The sequence below is a fragment of the Melanotaenia boesemani genome, chromosome 14 (genome assembly GCF_017639745.1).
Source record: "Melanotaenia boesemani isolate fMelBoe1 chromosome 14, fMelBoe1.pri, whole genome shotgun sequence".
Classification (NCBI taxonomy): Eukaryota; Metazoa; Chordata; class Actinopteri; order Atheriniformes; family Melanotaeniidae; genus Melanotaenia; species Melanotaenia boesemani.
Window position 1 is genome coordinate 7,183,176 of NC_055695.1, and position 18,587 is coordinate 7,201,762.

At 37.7% G+C, this 18,587-nt stretch overlaps 2 protein-coding genes across 13 annotated transcripts in view; one reads left to right on the forward strand and one right to left on the reverse strand.

The window, feature by feature from the left end:
• Nucleotides 1-1,400, forward strand: part of LOC121652535 (complement factor H-like) — a 126,910-nt gene extending 125,510 nt beyond the window's left edge. Inside the window, exon 13 of the mRNA XM_042005333.1 lies at nt 1,154-1,400. Within this exon, the coding sequence (XP_041861267.1) occupies nt 1,154-1,398 (245 nt within the window). The 3' untranslated portion in view covers nt 1,399-1,400. The remainder of the gene's footprint in view (nt 1-1,153) is intronic.
• LOC121652536 (coagulation factor XIII B chain-like) overlaps nt 1-18,013 on the reverse strand; it is a 94,138-nt gene extending 76,125 nt beyond the window's left edge. For 5 of the 12 annotated variants that reach the window (XM_042005338.1, XM_042005334.1, XM_042005335.1 and 2 more), the window contains exons 1-8: nt 17,861-18,012; nt 16,139-16,327; nt 10,183-10,371; nt 7,628-7,813; nt 7,302-7,493; nt 6,907-7,083; nt 6,430-6,597; nt 5,647-5,820 (exon numbers count right to left, since the gene is read on the reverse strand). In XM_042005338.1, the coding sequence (XP_041861272.1) occupies nt 5,647-5,820; nt 6,430-6,597; nt 6,907-7,083; nt 7,302-7,493; nt 7,628-7,813; nt 10,183-10,371; nt 16,139-16,327; nt 17,861-17,933 (1,348 nt within the window). In that variant the 5' untranslated portion in view covers nt 17,934-18,012. Of the gene's footprint in view, nt 1-3,264; nt 3,564-4,940; nt 5,115-5,646; nt 5,821-6,429; nt 6,598-6,906; nt 7,084-7,301; nt 7,494-7,627; nt 7,814-10,182; nt 10,372-16,138; nt 16,328-17,860 lie in introns of those variants that run through there. The other 7 variants (XM_042005339.1, XM_042005344.1, XM_042005337.1 and 4 more) reach the window with 7 other exon arrangements.
• Between the last annotated feature and the right edge of the window lie 574 nt (nt 18,014-18,587).

The window sequence follows — 18,587 nt, forward strand, 5'->3', positions numbered from 1 at the left end:
TCAGGTTAAAGTTCTGGATGGTCATCATACAGTTCTGTATTTACCTGTTAAGACCTAAAACCCTTAAAGAAGCAGTGGCAAACATTGGTCTTGTTAGCAAACGTCCTCATAAATCCAGGAGATTTTCTAAAATATGACAGAACTGTCACTGCCTACGAGAGCCTTTTTTTTTACTAAAACATGGACTATTTCTAACTTTTTGTTGTAAAGTTTTTAATTTACCTGAGAGTGAATTAACAAAAATAAAATTAGTAAAAATTATGAGAAGGAGAATCCAAAGTAGATGCCACAGTAAATCTTATATGTGGTCTAAGTAAATTCTTCATCCATCTAAACGGGATTAATGTGTGAGACAAACAGTTTAGACAAAGCAGTAATCTATTTCTCAGTTACAATATCTACATCGAGCTCTAAAGGTTTACAATTTGAATAAAATATGTTAATATTACTGTATATAACATGTAATATGTCATGGTTGCAGAGCTGCTCTGCAGAGCTGCAATCAGGATGATCTCCTACACCTGTCCTGATTGTCATTTCCCTCACCTGCTCCCTCCCCTACTTAAACTCTCTTCACTCCCTGCTTCCCTGCCAGATGGTCACCAGTACTTACCTTGTGATATCCAGTTATTTCTAGTTCCAGACTTCCTTGTCATCGACCCTGTCACGTCCGTGGATATTCTTTTGCCTGACCCCTGCCGGATCCCTTCAAGTGCCTGCCTGGATTGACCCTTGCCCGCATGACCACGGAATAGCCTGTCCCTCTGGATAAGTACTGCACTGAGCCTCACTGTGAATGAACGTTGCCTGCCCTGACTACGTCTTTTGGATTTGTGGACTAAACTTCCTGTCTGAAGTTCATTTCAGGAATTCTCTCTCACAGACCTGGGATTGCCTGACTCTGCCAGCTAACCAGAACTGGTTTCACTCCCTCCACCCCCTGGTCCTCAATAAACCTTATTCTTTTCAAATCCATTTGTCCTACGTGTGGCTGAATTTCCGGGTCTTCAGGAGCAAACCTGACAGAAATATGTAGTTAATAATTTGTTTCATTTTCACAAAAGTTCATGTACATTATTATTTCTGTCATTTATTCTGATTTTTGTCATATTTCTTACTGACAAAAACACTCCTTGTTTTTATTCTCTTGCAGAACCCTGCACTGTCAGTCAATATGACTTGGATGACAATAACATTCATTTCAAAAGAGCAGAATTAAATAAACTATATTCAGAACATAATGATCACATTACATTCGAATGTAAACAAGGATTTCAACGTGTCGGTGATGTACTAATGCATCAGAGGTGTAATGATGGTGAGATGGCCCTGCCCATCTGCCAGAGACTTCAGCTTAATTACAATGTGCAGCAAAACCAACAGCAAAGCATAATCTGATTCATTGCATGTATAATCAACGTTTTTAAAAATTTATACTTTTGCCCTTGTAAGGCTTTGAAAAAAATAAGAAAGGAATCAAATTCTGGGTTGGTTTAGAAAAAGTTAGTTCATGCAGTGTTTAGAGACAGCTTACTTGTTCTAACTACAAATAAAATGAATAAATAAAACGCATTTTAAGAGGAATGGATGTGAGCTTTATTATAACATATGGACTGCTTTATGCTGTAAAAGATATTAACTTTGGAAGTCTTTCGGCTGGATCAAGCGGCTTATCCAGTTAATTTCTATCCTGCAATCCTCCTACAAAAGGAAGATATCAAAGAAAGAGTTTTTGTTGTAGTCTTGTGTGGAATGTGACTGGTATTATGTGGAAGACATCATGCTAATTAACATATTGACACTTGACTGAAGTCAAAAATACAACACCAAACCAGCAAACGAGCAACTCTGGAAGGTTTCAAAATGTTTATTTTCCACATGCTCAATCATACACACATCATATGCAGTAAAATGGAAACAGAAGCACTCCCAGACTGTCCAAGTATAGCATGAGAGTACACTATCAAACAATAAGAAATAGTAATAATACGAGCAATTTAAAATAAGAATAATATACATATCATAAAAAGTTGTCAGGGAGTCGAGGACATGAGGACCCAAGTGCAGGCAGATGAGGCAGGAGGCAGACCGGTGCAGGTTAAAGGCTCTAATAACAAAAAAAAGCTAACTTACATAACAAAACTCCAGAGGCAAAAACGCTGGCACGGCATGGACTATGATCTAACTGAAACGAAGATGGCATGGACTACACTAACTGGCAACAAACAAACCGAAAGCAAAGAGAAAGTAATGAACTGACAAAGGGAGAAGTGAAAACCTATGGTTTAAATACACTGAAGGATAAACAAGGCGCAGGTGGTGAATGCACTGATCAGACCAGGTGAGCTAATGAGCAGGAAACAGAAAGCAACACAGAACACACAAGGGAAGGAACTCCCACAACAACACAGGAAACAGAACTAAACATGACAAAACCAAGAACATAAACCATGACCATGACAAAAGTATGTAAAGAGGAAAAGGGTTTACAGAAGTAAGTACAGAGGTTCAAAAGAAGTATGTACAATGTGTTAAAAGTACTATAGCTCTAATGAATAAAAACCTTAATAAGCATAAGTGACCTGGTTAAATCAAATATATCTATATCTATATCGATATATATATATATATATATATATATATATATATATATATATATATATATATATGTGTGTGTGTGTGTGTGTATGTATATGTAGGTGTGTACATGCATGTGTATACGCTGTTTATATATATTATAGAGACAGAGATAGAGTTTTGATTATGGAAACAGCAGGGTCATTAAAACAAAATATAAAACAAAATCCTAAAAGCAAATGGTTTACAAATGTTTGCTGTCTTATGGAATTTTCTGTGTATTATTTGCAATTAAAATTAAAGTCTTTTCTAAATACAAATTTAGCATTTAATGTTTTTAATTATTTGTACATTAATTCATTTTATGTAGATTTTTAACATTTATTTGCTCAAAAACAACAGGACTGTAGTAATTAAGAAGGACTTTTAGAGAAAAAAAAACAATTACTATGAACATTTTTTTTATCGAGTAATATTTGTTATGCAATGAAATTTTATTCATTAAACATGTTGAGACAAAAGATTTAGCACATGTGATTTTATTAGAATGACCACACACAGCAATGTATCAGATTTTTATTTTTTTCGAAGTCTTACAACGGCAAAAGTATAAATTTTCTAAATCGTTGATTATACATGTTTTTTTTTCTAGTAATGAATCTTTATTTAACAAGTAGAGACAAGAAATTCAGCACATATGATTTTATTAGAATGACCACACACAGCAATGAATCAGATTATGCTTTGCTGTTGGTTTTGCTGCACATTTTAATTAAGACGAAGTCACTGACGTCTCTGGCAGGTGGGCAGGGTCACCTCACCATCATTACACCTCTGACGCATTTCTACATCACCAACACGTTGAAATCCTCGTTTACAAATGAATGTAATGTGATCACCATGTTCTGTATATAGTTTATCTAATCCTGCTCTTTTGAAATTAATGTTATTGTCATCCAAGTCATACTGATTGACAGTGCAGGGTTCTGCAAGAGAATAAAAACAAGGAGTTTTTTTGTCAGTTAGAAAATTCGCAAAAAATCAGAATAAATGACAGAAATAATAATGTACATGAACTTTTGTGAAAAATGAAACAAATTGTTATTAACTATATATTACATGTTATATACAGTAATATTAACATATTCTATTCTAATTGTAATCCTTTAGAGCTCGATGTAGATATTGTAACTGAGAAATATGTTACTGCTTTGTCTAAACTGTTTGTCCCACACATTAATCCTGTTTAATGAAGAATTTAGACCAGATATAAGATTTATTGGTGCATTTACTTTAAATTCTCCTTGACATTATTCTGAATGATTTTCTTATTGTAAATCCCCCAAAGGTAAATAATAGTGATTGACATTTTAAGTGATTTTTTAAGTCGTGCACATTCCTAGGAAAATGCCATGGTACACTTAAAGTCAGTGTGCACACCCATCCACACACACAAACGACCAGCAACAGTGAGTCCAGAGTAAAGAAAGGAAAAGATTTAAACTGGACATCAGTTTTCTCTCACAGAGATAGAAGACAAGAACGTTATGAAAAATGTTCATTATGACCAGAAACACAGAGTTTCTTCATGGCAGCTGTAAGCTGTTAAACAAAGAAGCAAAAGGGGCAGGAGCTCCAGCCTAATCATGTCATTGACCAGTTCCCAATGAACCTGATTAGTTTTTAAATGTCCCACTAAATGATTATTAAGTGTTTCAATTGAAGAGACTTTAAATAGTTTGAAAATCATGGCATTTTACATTTGACTTACCTTTACACTGAAATGTAAATGTGATTAGAAACAGGATCATTATTCAGTATTTTCTGTTATTATGCATAATTTGGTACTTACAGATTTTTTTGTTCTCAATGATCATAATAATAATAATCATTCTTTATTATGATAACAGTGGGGAAATTCTTTCTCTGCAATTAACCCATCCTGGTTGCTGGTGGCGGTGGGCTGCCAGGTTTGGGCACCCGGGGTTTGGGGGCCTTGCTCAGGGACCAACAGTGGTTTTTACCTTTGTTGCCATCCCAGAAACTTGAACCCTGGTTCTCCAGACCCACACCCACCTCTGTAACCACTAGGCTACCACTCCCCCAATATTTTAGCACATTACACATGTGAAGGTTAAATAAATCATTTTTACTTTGTGTTCTACTGGTGTGTGTCATTAAATATGATCCACTTTATAAGCTGTGTATTTAAAAGATAATATGATGATAATATGGAGTTGGTTTTTACTCCTAATAAATTTGTTCTGAAACGGAAGTGAAATGGAGCATTGAGAACAAAGATTAATTCTACCAACATAGTTATCCCAGAAAGAAATATTAGACATGTTTTAACTGCAACTTACTGAGACATCTCATCTCTCCAGTCCAGTTACCATTCTTGCATGTTTTGTAAGATTCACCCTCCATCATGTGGTAAGCCTGACATCTGTATTCAACTCTCTCGTTATGTGCAAACTCAGTTTTGCTTGCCAAGTAGTCTCCATTATCAAGGAATGGCGGATTCGAACATCCTAGATCTTTGAAATGAGGAGAATAACACAAAAGATACAAGAAAATCCAACTTAAGATGTAACTGTGTTCCACTGATCACATTATCATGTATTATTTTTGATCTTCTCCACTTTGCGATCTTAAATGTATCTCAAGTTAACTTTCTATGGGGATCTTTTAACAACTTATTTAACTCTTTTTTACAACAGTTACTACAGATGACAATAAAGTACTTAACTGGGTACATTTTTCAGATAAGAGGAAGAGGTTACTTTGCTGTTATAAATGACATAAACAGTGTTATTTATATCCTGAGTTGCTCTGTGTTAACATGGTCACACTTAAGAATGAGTCTGAGTCAAAGAAAATCTCTTACTTAGGTTTTTCTTTTCTAATAAAAAGTTTATTTTACAGGACTGCAAGGCCTAATTAAAATACACTATAAATTGTTTCATACAAACCTTGGGTTAGTATAGCATAAATTCAAAAACCTCAAAACTCATATGGATATATATCATTTAAAGATAATTTATCTGCTTTCATAAATATTTTTCTTACCTTGACATTCTACAGTTTTAGACCACCTGCCATTGGTACAAGTTGCAGCGCCTTCTTTTGTACCAGCCTTGCATCTGTAGTCAAGTGTGTCTCCATCTGCATATCTTTCTTTAGTTTGGGTTGGCTCAAGTGTGATCTTGTCATCTTGTAATATTTCACAGTATTCTGTAATCCCTGTTGAACATGTCATGTCTTCATAATTAGATTTCCAAATTATTTCTTGGTGTCAGAAATGTGGTTCATTTCCACAAACTTCCATTCTGACTGTTATTAGGCTTTTTTAGATTGTGTTTTAGGTACCTGTAGAAATTTATGTATTAAAGAAAATCCACAATCTTGCCCTAACCTTACAACGGTGACAACAGGTGACAATAAAGTATTTAACTGGGTGCATTTTTAGATAAGAGGAAGAGGTTACTTTGCTGTTATAAATGACATTAACAATGTTATTTATATCCTGACTTGCTCTGTGTTAACATGGTCACACTTAAGAACAAAGAACAAAGACCAACCAAAAAAACAAACTGAACTTATTGGTGTGGGGTACAAATGCTTCAGATTTTATAATAATAAAAAATTTATCTCTTTGTACTTCTCCTATTCTTGATGTTTCTTTTGTAGTTTGCTTCAATTTTTATGATGCTTAATGTAAAGCATTTTGATTTGTCTTCTATGTGAAGTGTGTTATACAAATAAACTTGCCTTGGCAACAAACACTCTATGAAACACGGCATAACCACGTTATAATTCACATACAGGTAAAAGATAACAGTACATTCCTACCTGGACAGGTCCTAATCCCATTCCAATGTCCTTGCTGACAAGTAAGAAAGAAAGTTTCTTGATCCCCATTCAAGCATCTGTACATGACTCTGTCACCATTTCTGTAAGAAGACCTGTCATTCTGGATAATGTCTGCATTTTCAATGATGTGTTTATAACACGTTGTCCCTGGAGGATAAACAAACAGCAAAAGAAAGAAAAACTTCTAATTACTGCTTTACTTCCATCCCTCCATCAATTTTCCTCATTCTCTCTGCATACAGGTCTAGATTTGTATCTTAAGTAAACCAAAGGAAAATAATAATAATAATAAATAATAGAAATAATAATAATAATAATAAATAGAAATAATTAAAAAAACATTTCAATCATTAAGAGAAAAAAAAAGTTCTCTCCCCAGTTTTTTTGTATGTCAATGTAATAAAAACAAAAACATTAAACCACAACTAGAGGAAAATAATGTAAAATTCCCATTACCTGCACAAAGTGGTTTTGGTATCCATCCATCTCTTGTGCACTGAGCCCAAGTGGCGCCCCGTGGTTCAAAGCCAGCATTACAGCTATATCTTACATATCCACGTAATCTCTTTTGTTCTCTAGTGGCACGCCAGTTATACACCTGTTGTTCCCTTGTTGGGTCATTACAAAAAAACTCTGAAATGAGATAAAATCTTGTTAATCTAAATTAATCAAGATGAGGCTGGTAACCATCATAAAGAATTCTTGAAGCACAAATAATAATAATAATAATAATAATAATAATGATAATGATAATAATAATAATAATAATAATAATAATAATAACAATAATAATAATAATAATAATAAGTGCATCATCTCTCTCGGGATTAACTTTAAATTAATTTTTTTACCACTGCACTCTGGTCGGCTCGTCCATTCTCCGTCATCTTTACAAGTAATCACCGCTTTGGTAGTTTGATGGTTCGAAACCCAGTCAGTCTCCCCACATGTGACTTCTACAGTTTCACCAGGTGAAAACATATTTTTGTTTGGAGGATTATATGTGCTTCTCTCAGATGGCAGAACTAGTTCACACTTTATTTCTGGATTAGTTGGGAAACAAAGTAAATTTGTTAGTTTGTAGTAACAAGACAGATTATAGCACAATATTCAGGACCCAGTTTTCACTGCTTAGTGCTACACAATCAACATATTGGATCAGTCAGATTGTATTTACCTCTACATTCAGGTGTGGGGGACCAGTCTGCTCGTCCTCCAAATTGTGTGCATTTGGAAGGTCTTCTGTCCCTGGGTGTGTATCCCTTATCACAGACAAAATTCAACTCTTCATTTTCTTTGAACTCTTTGTGATTGTCAGACACACGACCGTGATCAATGCTAGCCGGGGCGTCACATTTTATTGCTGTTGAAATCACACACAAGGATTAATACAACTGCAACACAGTTTAAAATGGTATATAATGTAAATGTTATCAGCTTAACAAATAACAACGTTATACAAATTAAACTGATTCAGTGTCAAAATACCCTAATCAGAATACCCTAATCTCTTGTACAGTTCTTAAATGTCATGTCCAGTCTTTTTTTTTTTTTTTTTTTTTAAGGAGGTTGCTGGTTTGAGCCTCGGTTTCGAGATGGGTTCCAACAGTGGTTTTTGTGTAGAGTTTGCATGTTCTCCCTGTATATTTGTGGGTTCTCCAGCTTCCCCCCACAGTCCAAAGACATGCATATTAGGATAAAAGGTCACTCTAAATTCTCCCTCAGTATGAGTGGGTGTTTGTCTCTCTGAGTTAGACTGTGACCTGTCCAGGACGTACCCTGCCTCTTGCCTGCTAATTGCTGGGATAGGTTCCGACTACCCTGGATTGGTGGTATAAAAAAAATTGATGTACAACATTCAAAAATGAATTAGATGAAAATTTCTTTTTTCATGAAATGCAAATTGAATTAAGTGTAAAAAAGCTACAAATACAGAGGTGTTTGTGTCTGTGAAAGACATGGTGAGACCATAATATAACTGATTGGTATGGGGAACAAATACATTGCTTGAGATTTTAAAATGATCTAAAATTACTAACGGGGGAGGAATTGAAATCTGTAGGACAGCAATGAATGCACACAGTGGTGTGAAAATAGCTGTTACTTCCTCTTATGCTGTTTCCAAAAAGTCTGACAGTGGTACAGTTCTGCACATGTCAAAGTTATTTATTCCATTTAAACATCTGATGCATGGAAACGCAAGTCATGAGTGGAACAAGATTTTGAGGGTCCATGTAAACCAAGGGTTTCCAGCTCTGGGCCTTGAGTCCACAAGAGACTGCACTTCCTGAGAAGGCTCCGGAAGTGTCACCTAGAGGCAAATCTGCTGAGAACTTTCTACCTTTCCACAGTGGCGAGTATCCTAACCTACTGCATTATAGTGTGGTATGCTGGCTGCACTGAAAAGGACAGGAAAGCTCTGCAGGGGGTCATAAAAGCAGCACAGAAAACAATTGGTAGCCCCCTGCCCTCCCCAGAATACATTGCTGACACTCAGAGGACAAACAGAGCAAAGTGGATCCTCCAGGATCCATCACACCCTGGTCATAGCCTCTTTAACCTGCTGCCCTCTGGCAGAAGTTACAAGGTGCTGAGGCAAGGCACAAACAAACACTTTTAACCCTTTAGCCATCAGGCTTCCAAACAAAACGTGACTACAACATTAAATAAACAATAGGTACAATAATGAATGGGTGAGAGACCGTTTTTAATATTTTTTATAACATCATGTAAATTTATTTATTTATTGATTAACTTATTACACTATGGGGGAGGGAATTCTGAACCAATTGCGTTGTAACATTCTGTGCAATGACAATAAAGTTTATTCTATTGTATATCTATGTAGACACTTAGTCATCCAGATACTTGTCATCTTACGTACTTAAAGAACAAGTCAAGTGGTCTTATTTTTGTTGTTCAAGATGGCTTTAGTTCTAACTGACTGGTTGGGAGAGGAAAGTATTTAAAATCTTCTTTCATAAATAAATTTAAAAAAGAAAGTAAATAGAGAAAAAAGAGAGTGAAAGAGTGAAGGGGGGGGGGGGGGGTTAAGAATACACAAGGATGCAAGCTGTAGAAAAAAATCATAACAAAAACATCAGCAACACAAAGGAAAAACATGAGCATAACTATAGTTTAGATGATTAAACCCACAGGACAGTACAGTGACTGTGTCAGCATGCAGATTAGGAAATAACAGGAATGAATAGGGATCAGTGATTGTTCAAATGCAACCGGGGCACCACAAAGTACAGAGCCAGCCCAAGGGTCCCAGGACAAAGATGACCAGCTGCTACCCCAAGAGCATGTATTCCAGCCAGCCCACCACTGGGATGACCACGGATCCACCCAGAGAGCTGCAGAGGAAGGCCCAGCCAGAGCACCTCACGGTCATGGAGCAAAGGCACCAGGAAGCAAGGAATGGACGCCGCTGACCCTGCCAGGCCCCTGACAGAAGCACAGAGCACAGAACGTAGGGCCCAAGGCCCAGGGCAGACCTACTCCACGTCACTTCTGTGTTCAGTAACATAAAGCTTGGAGGATGGACACCAAAACAACTTTCTTTTGAACTTTTAGATGCTGATTATAATCTCCCTACGACACTTATTAGACACCAATTATAGAAAGAACACACTCAAGCTGATAATAAATATTATTTGTGTGGTGCTTAAGTTTCTGTGAATTAAGTATATTTTAAATTTATATTAAGGCCATAGCAGGTGAACATACCAAAGCAGACTGGGAAAGGGGAACTCCACTGTCCAGTTTGCAAACATTCAATTTCCTTTGAACCTTGCAGTTTATACTCATCACTGCAGTGAAAATGTAATTTATGTCCAGCTTGAATTGGTTGATTTGGTGGCAGTAAACCAGCTATGAAGAGACGAGTGTCCATCACGGCAACTTCACAAGTGGGATCTAAAAAACAAACAAATAAATAAGTACATTAACTAAATGTTTCTTCAAGCATTACCTTGTTGTTCTCAGCTTAATGACTTCATGCAACATGACACTAAACTTTTTTTTTTTTTTTTTTTCTGGAGTTCTTTATTAAACTTGATATTCAAGCCATTTTTTTGATATTTTTAAGATTTTTCTCAGTAAAACTCAGTACTGTTGGAAAATAGCAATTACTTAAAATAGTGTTTCTCAATCCTGGTCGTCTTGTACTACTGCACTGCATGTCTTAGGTGTTTTCCTAGCTCATTTCATGTACAAGACAATTCTTGTGAAGATAATAAATCAGGCATTTAACAGTTTTGATTATAATGTGTGTGGTGTGCTCTGATAAACTAATCACAGAACAACACACACATAACAGATCTACAATCTAGTCCTCCGAGCTGGACATCTCACGTGACCAAACGTGATATAACAAAAACATAGAAGAAGAACCATAGCAACAACCGGCAAAAAAACGAAGAAGAAACATGGTAACAACCGGAAAACACAACTCCGAGCATGGATGGGGATATATAGGACGAGGGAATGATTGTGGTCTTGGGACTATTGTTGACAGAAAAAGCCAGAACTGAAAAAAATAACAGACATGAACATGGACTTTATTTACTTCCTTGTTCCCCAGCCAGCACGCCCTCTGATTGGTTACATTCCGTACCACGTCACCATCCGCGTTTTTCATCCATGGTTGGGAAGAGGCAAAATCAGGACAAAAACAGCCAAAAAATCTTTATGTGTTTACCAGGCTTAACAGCAGGATTTTGAGGTAAATTCTTGACAGACAGGAAGCCAGTGTGAAGATCTGAGGACTGGAGTTATATGATCTACTTTCTTGGTCTTAGTGAGGACTCGGTCAGCAGTGTTCTGGACTAACTGAAGCTGTCTGATGGACTTTTAGGAATACCTGTGAGGACAGCAATAGGCCAGTGTACTAAAGGTAAATGGATGGACAGGTTTTTCTAAATCCCGCTGAGTCATCAGTTCTTTAATCCTCAATATGTTCTTTAAGTAATAATAGGCTGATTTCACAACTTCTTGATATTAACTGCTAAAATTCAGGTCTGAGTCAATGAGAGCTCTCAGATTTCTGGCGTGGTTGTTAGTTTTGAATCTAGTTGTTAGAAGGAGTGCTGACTTTTAATTTTTCTTCCTTGGCTCCAAAGCTATTAATAAGGCCCGAGCACCAAAGGCTACTTGGGCCTAAATAATGGGGTGCCCGGGACTGTTCGGGCAAAATTGAATGAGAGCCCACCTATTTTTACCATTTCCATTTCTTTGTCTTGTATTTTAACAATCTCCTCGAGATTTTATCATATTGAGCTAAAAATCGGTCTGAACATTCCAGAGGCATGTGCGATCAAAATATATCAAAAACTTTCTCAAAAGAGTTTGTGTTCAGTGGCGGCAGCTCCTCAAACTTTGATGTTTTGTCATCAAGCATAGACTCCACTATCTCGTACATACAACATCCAGTCTGCACTAAACTAAACACGTTTCACTCTAGTTCCATCCTGACCACATCTACATATCCAGACACTGTCAACGCCTTACCCCCGCCCCATGGAAACAGGAAGCCCCATACTTTTAACCCTTTAATACCTTTAAAACCATTTCAAACTCATTAATATCATCCTTCATGAAGTCATGATTAAAACTATGACTGACTTCTTGCAGCATCATGATAAAAATGGCTTCCTGTAAGATTTCAATCTTTTGCCATGAAACAGGAAGTAGCTTGAACTCTGGTCTCAGTTGACCAAAGCAAGTGATATTTTTCAATTTCCATGAGAGTCCCAACCTGAACATGCATGTACATGAATAACGAGTCAAAGTCAGAGCACTACCTAGTGGCCACGTGGAATTCTCCTGGTGTTTAAATCATGCCCCTGTTTGTAAAAAAATTGACACGATTTGTCAGAAACAAGGTTATAAATGCTTCAGATGTCATCACTGGGCACGCTGAGGTCCCAATTGATCCTCTAAGGAGGAAAATTACCACCTAATTTAGAAAATTCCTGGACGAGTGCGCATATGGCTGCAGGCGAGAGTGAGTGTGTTATAGGAGGGAGGTTGCTGGGTGATGCGGTGGCGAAATAGGCCAAAGCGCACCAGAGGTGCGAGGGCCTTCATTGCTGCTTGCAGCTTTAATTCAGTATCGTCTTCATTTAACTAAAGTTCTGGCACATCCAATTTTTAATTTGATTGAGGCAGTTGATAAGAGTTTGGATGGGACTGTAGTCTCCTGGTGAGATGGTTATGTAGATTTAGGTGTCATCAGCATAATGGGCTCAACACATGGGAGGTGACTTCGCTCCTTTGTCATCATTTCCTGTGGAATTTGCACAATGTGGCGAAAATTGCTGCCCTCCTCCTCCGACAGGAGACATTTGTGCATGTGGAATGTTGCACTCATTCACATAGATGTGCACACGGGGCTTGCGGCACTGTTTTTGGCGCTGTCGCATTGTACTACAACCAACCAATAAGGGGCTTTTTTTGACTGGGCAATGAGCTGAGCGCAGGCTAGACAGCAAAATTTGCAAACCCTTTCAACTTGCGGGAATAGATCATTTTACCTGTGTCTGACTTTCCCATACTTTACAATACTTCACGCAAAGATTATAGAAATGTAAATTAAAAGGCAGCCGCATGGCACCAAGGCAGATTTGTCAGAATGTGGGTCCTGGATTTATCTGGAGCAGCCTTGAGGTTTGCCATTAAATTATGATATTCACCGTGCAGTCTCCTTGTTTGGAAAATAGAATTAACCCTTTTTTTTTTTTTTTTTTTTTTTTTTTGTACAATAGAGTCAACATCAAGATTTCTGTCAATTTGAGCAAAATCTTCTGACTATTCATCCTTCATGCCTTGTCTGTCGCAAACTGCTTTGAAAATGTCAAAATTCCCTCCAATGTCATAACCAATCAACTTTTTTGAAAACAAGCGATTCAAGAGCCCGATGCTGCTGCCATCCCTGCTGTTTGTTGTGTCCCGTGTGTTGCGGTTTCACCTGGGGTGGTGATGAGTTTTGCCTGTCGCTGTCATTGCCCCCCCTCCCACCCCTTGTGTGTCGAGCCCGTGACTGTGGTAACATTTGTTTTTATTATTATTTTTCATAATTTGAGTGAGTGGCAGCATGTAGATGTTGAACAGCAGTGGCCCAAGGATGGAGCATTAGGGAACTCTACAGGTTATAGTTGCCTATGGACACAAAGTAGTCCCTGTCCTTTAAATAGGACTCAAACCAATTACTTGCGTTGCCAGAAAGTCCTACCCAGTTTTTCAGCTGGTCTAGTAATGCAATGAGATCCAGCAGTACCAGAACTAATAAGCTAAATGAGCTCTGGCAAATGTCATTAAACACCTTAACTAGAGCAGACTCAGTGCTGTTGTGTGGCCGAAAACCTGACTGGTAGACATAAAAACAATTATTTAAAGTCAGGAAGTTCTGTAGCTGTTGAAAGACAGCTTATTCTACAATTTGATGAAGAAAGGGAAGGTTTGATATCAGCTTGTGGCAGGGGCGGACTGGGGCAAAAAGTGGCTCTGGAATTTAGTACCCAACTGGCCCACTAAGGGGCCGGGGTGGTAATAATGGTGGTGGATGATGGTGATGGATAATGGAAGCGGATGATGGAGGCAAATGATGGAGGTGGATGATTAATGTGGATAATGAAGGTGGATGATGGAGGTGGATGATAGAGGTGGAACAAATACGTTTACATATATATGGAGGATAGAAAAATATGCATGTAAACATTATTGAAGAGATAATGACACATCATTTCACCTGAAGCCTTGATTAGAATTAATATATTTTACTGATTGTATAATATATTATATTATATTAATTGATGAAGATAAAGAAGAGTAGGGGGTGGCTATACCCCAGACAAAACCTTCAGCTGTGAGTGGCCAAGAGACCCATGACTGAGGTGAAAGAGGTCTGGCACACACCCATGTTGGCCAATGTTGATTAGCCAGATACTTAAGGAACTGTTAACACTGGTTAACACATTAAAGGCCAGCCCAACTGCATTAAAAGTTTTTGGGGTTTTTTTGTTTTTTTTTTCGGCCTCACCGGCTCACTGATCCCTCGACCCACTGGGAAAAGTCCCGGTACTCTCGATGGTCAGTCCATCCCTTGCCTGTAGCTGCTCATGAGTGATGAATCTAATATTTTCTTTCTCAGTAGTGGCTTGATGATGGCTGTTTTTAGGGTCTGAGGGAGGACACCTGAAAGCAGAGATGTGTTTACAATCTGCAAGATATCTAAGGCCATGCATCCTCAAACCCTCTTAAAAACCTGATTGGCAGGGTGTCAAGACAGCAAATGGTGGTTTTCAGTGTCTGAGTGGACACAGGGACATATGTCCTGCCCCTGGCATGGAAGCACTGACTGCCTGATTTTCTGAATTTTGTCAGCAAAGAAAGAAGCAAACTCAGCACAGGCCTGGTTGGATAGAAGTTCTGTGGTTACTGACACAGGAGGATTAGTTAGCCTGTCAACAGTAATGAACAAGGCACAAGCATTATTGCTGTTCTTAGCAATGATGTCAGAAAAGAAAGATTGCCTTGCATTTCTCAGCTCCTAATAAAATATCAGTCTCTCTTTAGTAGATCACATAGTGAACCTGCAACTTTGTTTTCCACCACCTGCTTTCAGCTTTTCAACATTCTTGTTTTTCAGCTCTTACCAGCGTGGCATTTCTACATAGAGCTCTCTTTTTGGCAGTGATCACTTTAATCTTGGTGGGAGAAATGACAACAATAATGCTTGCAATTTTTCTGCTGACATGATCCACAAGCTCATTAACTGAAGGTCGGGGAAGGGGGGAGAGGGAGAGAAAGCTTGAATAAATATTTCAGTGGTATTTCCACCAATGTACCTTTTAGGTAGATGATTAGACAAAGACAGTGTCCTGTCCTCTATTGTGTGTTTTTTCTTTCACGTGCTGGGTTCAACCAAAGTTATCAAGAACACAACACAATTCTTTGGTAAACAAAAGAAGAGAGTGGAGAGGAAAAAAGAAAAAGACAAGGATACAAGCTGTAGGAAAAAAAAGCATTACAACAACAAAAACATCAGCAACATAAAGGAAAAACATGAAAATAACTTTAGTTTTAACAATTAAACCCACAGAACAGCACAGTGACTATGTCAGCATGCAGGTTAGTAAATAACAGGAATGAAAAGGGATCAGCGATTGTTCAAATGCAACCGGGACACCACAAAGTACAGAGCCAGCCCAGAGAGTCCTGAGACCCAGGAGACCAGCTGCCACCCCAAGAGCATGTATCCCAGCCAGCCCGCCACTGGGATGACCATGGATCCACCCAGAGAGTAGCAGAGGAAGGCCCAGCCAGAGCACCTCACGGTCATGGAGCAAAGGCACCAGGAAGCAAGGAATGGACGCTGCTGACCCACCAGGCGCCAGGCCCCTGACAGAAGCACAGAACGCAGGGCCCAAGGCCCAAGCAGACCTGCTCCACATCACTTCTGTGTTCAGTGGAACATAAAGCTTGGAGGATGGACACCAAGATGACCAAACAACTCTCTTTTGAACTTGTAGACACTGATTATAATCTCCCTACGACACTTATTAAACACCAAGTATAGAAAGAATACACAAACTGATAATAGTTATTAGTCGTGTGGAGCTTGAGTTTTCTGTGAATTAAGTATATTTTAAGTTTATATTAAGGCCATAGCAGGTGAACATACCAGAGCAGACTGGGAAAGGGGAATTCCACTGTCCAGATTGCAAACACTCAATTTCCTTTGAACCTTGCAGTTTATACTCATCACTGCAGTGAAAATGTAATTTATGTCCAGCTTGAATTGGTTGATTTGGTGGCGGTAAACCGGCTACAAAGAGACGAGTGTCCATCACGGCAACTTCACAAGTGGGATCTAAAAAACAAACAAATACATAAGTACATTAACTAAATGTTTCTTCAAGCATTACCTTGTTGTTCTTGCTTAATGACTTCATGCAACATGACACTGAACTTTTTTTTTTTTGTGGAGTTGTTTATTAAACTTGATATTCAAGTAAAACTCAGTACTGTTGGAAAATAGCAATTACTTAAAATAGTGTTTGTCAATCCTGGTTCTCATGTACTGTCCTGCATGTCTTAGGTGTTTTCCTACTCCATCACACATGATTGAGATTAATGGACGTCCTCATCAACTTCTTTTAAACCTGTTAATTAGCCATTCATTTCAGCCAGGTGTGTTAAAGTGCTGAAACCTCATAAGTCAAGGCAAGGCAAGTTTATTTGTACAGCACATTCCATGTACAAGACAATTCAAAGTGCTTTACATAAAACATTAAAAGCATTACAGCGGAATGAAGGATGCAATAACAAGTGCAGAAAAAACAATATTTAAAAGAATATATAACAAATGAAATCAAAACAGAAAAAAGCTCAAATAAAATAGATAAAATGCCAGTTAATTAAATAAAGTTAGTTAAATAAAGTTAAGGTGTGAGAAATCAATTGTTTTGATAAAAGGCAGCAAATAGAAAAAGTTTTTAACCCTGATATAAAACTGCTGAGAGTTTCTGCAGATCTGCAGTTTTCTGGGAGTTTGTTCCAGCTGTGAGGAGCACAAAAGCTGAACGCTGCCTCTCCATGTTTAGTTCTGACTCTGGGAACAGAAAGTAGACTTGACCCTTATGACCTGAAGGATCTGGTTGGTTCATAACAAACCAGAAGATCCTGAATGTATTTTGGTCCTAAACCATTCAGTGTTTTGTAAACTAACAGCAGGATTTTGAAGTCAGTTCTTTGACAGACAGGAAGCCGGTATGAAGATCTGTGGACTGGAGTTTTATGATCTACTTTCTTGGTCTTAATGTAGACTCGAGCAGCAGCGTTCTGGACTAACTGCAGCTGCAGCTGATGGACTTTTAGGAAGACCTGTGAGGACAGCAATACAGTTGTCCAGTATACTAACGCATAAATGCATGGACATGTTTTTCTAAATCCTGCTGAGTCATCAGTCCTTTAATCCTTGATATTGTTCTTTAAGTGATAATAGGTTGACTTCATAACTGTCTTAATATGACTGCTAAAATTCAGGTCTGAGTCAATGACAACTCCCAGATTTCTGACTTAGTTGTTAGTTTTTAACTTAGCTCTTTGAAGATAAGCACTGACTTTTAATCTTTCTTCCTTGGCCCCAAAAACTATTAGGCCCGAGCACCGAAGAAACAAGCTGTGGTACTTGAGGACCAGGACTGAGAAACACAGACTTACATAATACATTTACAAATATACATGACTGTAATGAATGTATATAACCATTAAATCTAATGTATAATTGTTAACAATGTAACACTATTTGAATAAACTCAAGATAAATAGCTTGTAACATCAATATTTTAGTTGTTTTCTCGCATTCGTGTTACACCAAAAAATAGAAATCAAACTTTCATACCATGCTGTTGCAAAGAGCCCTTCACGTTCAGCCACAGGATAGAAAGACAAAGATGGAGACACACTCTCATCATGAAACCCAGAGATTTCTGTAATCTAGGAAAACCTCCCTGGTATACAATCTGTTAAGTTTTTTTCTTCACCTCTGAGTTACACAGAATCACAGCTCTTAAATTTCTCATAAGGGAAATAGACACACCTCTCAAACCCTTTCTCTCTCTCTTAAACAGACACACACAGTTTCAGGCCTGTCACTAGCACTGACTTCTCACTTTAACATATATGTGCACAATTAAACTGAAATATTTTAAAAGCTTGACTTGTTCATCTGGTTACTCTACCTGTTGTGTCACAAACCAAAATAACTAATAACCTGGTCAACTCGTGGCAAACTGTGACCCTGGTAAACAGTGAATTGAGAATTTAGACAGTTTGAAAGACAAAGGGGGATGTAATCTGGTACTAGCAAGGTGAAGCTTATTATATTTTCATACAGATATATTTCCCTAAAACCACATTTGCTTGACAGTCGCAGTTTTTTCAGTGGTTTTGTAAAACATTTAGGAGAAAAATAAATTAAAATACAAATAATGAACATTATTAAAATCAATTTCCTGTTATTAACCCTAAAGGTTACAATTTCTCCATCATTGTGTTTTTGTTCTTAACCCAACATTTTAAGCAAAAGGTAACTGAGAACTAAATAAACTACACATGTTGACTGGACA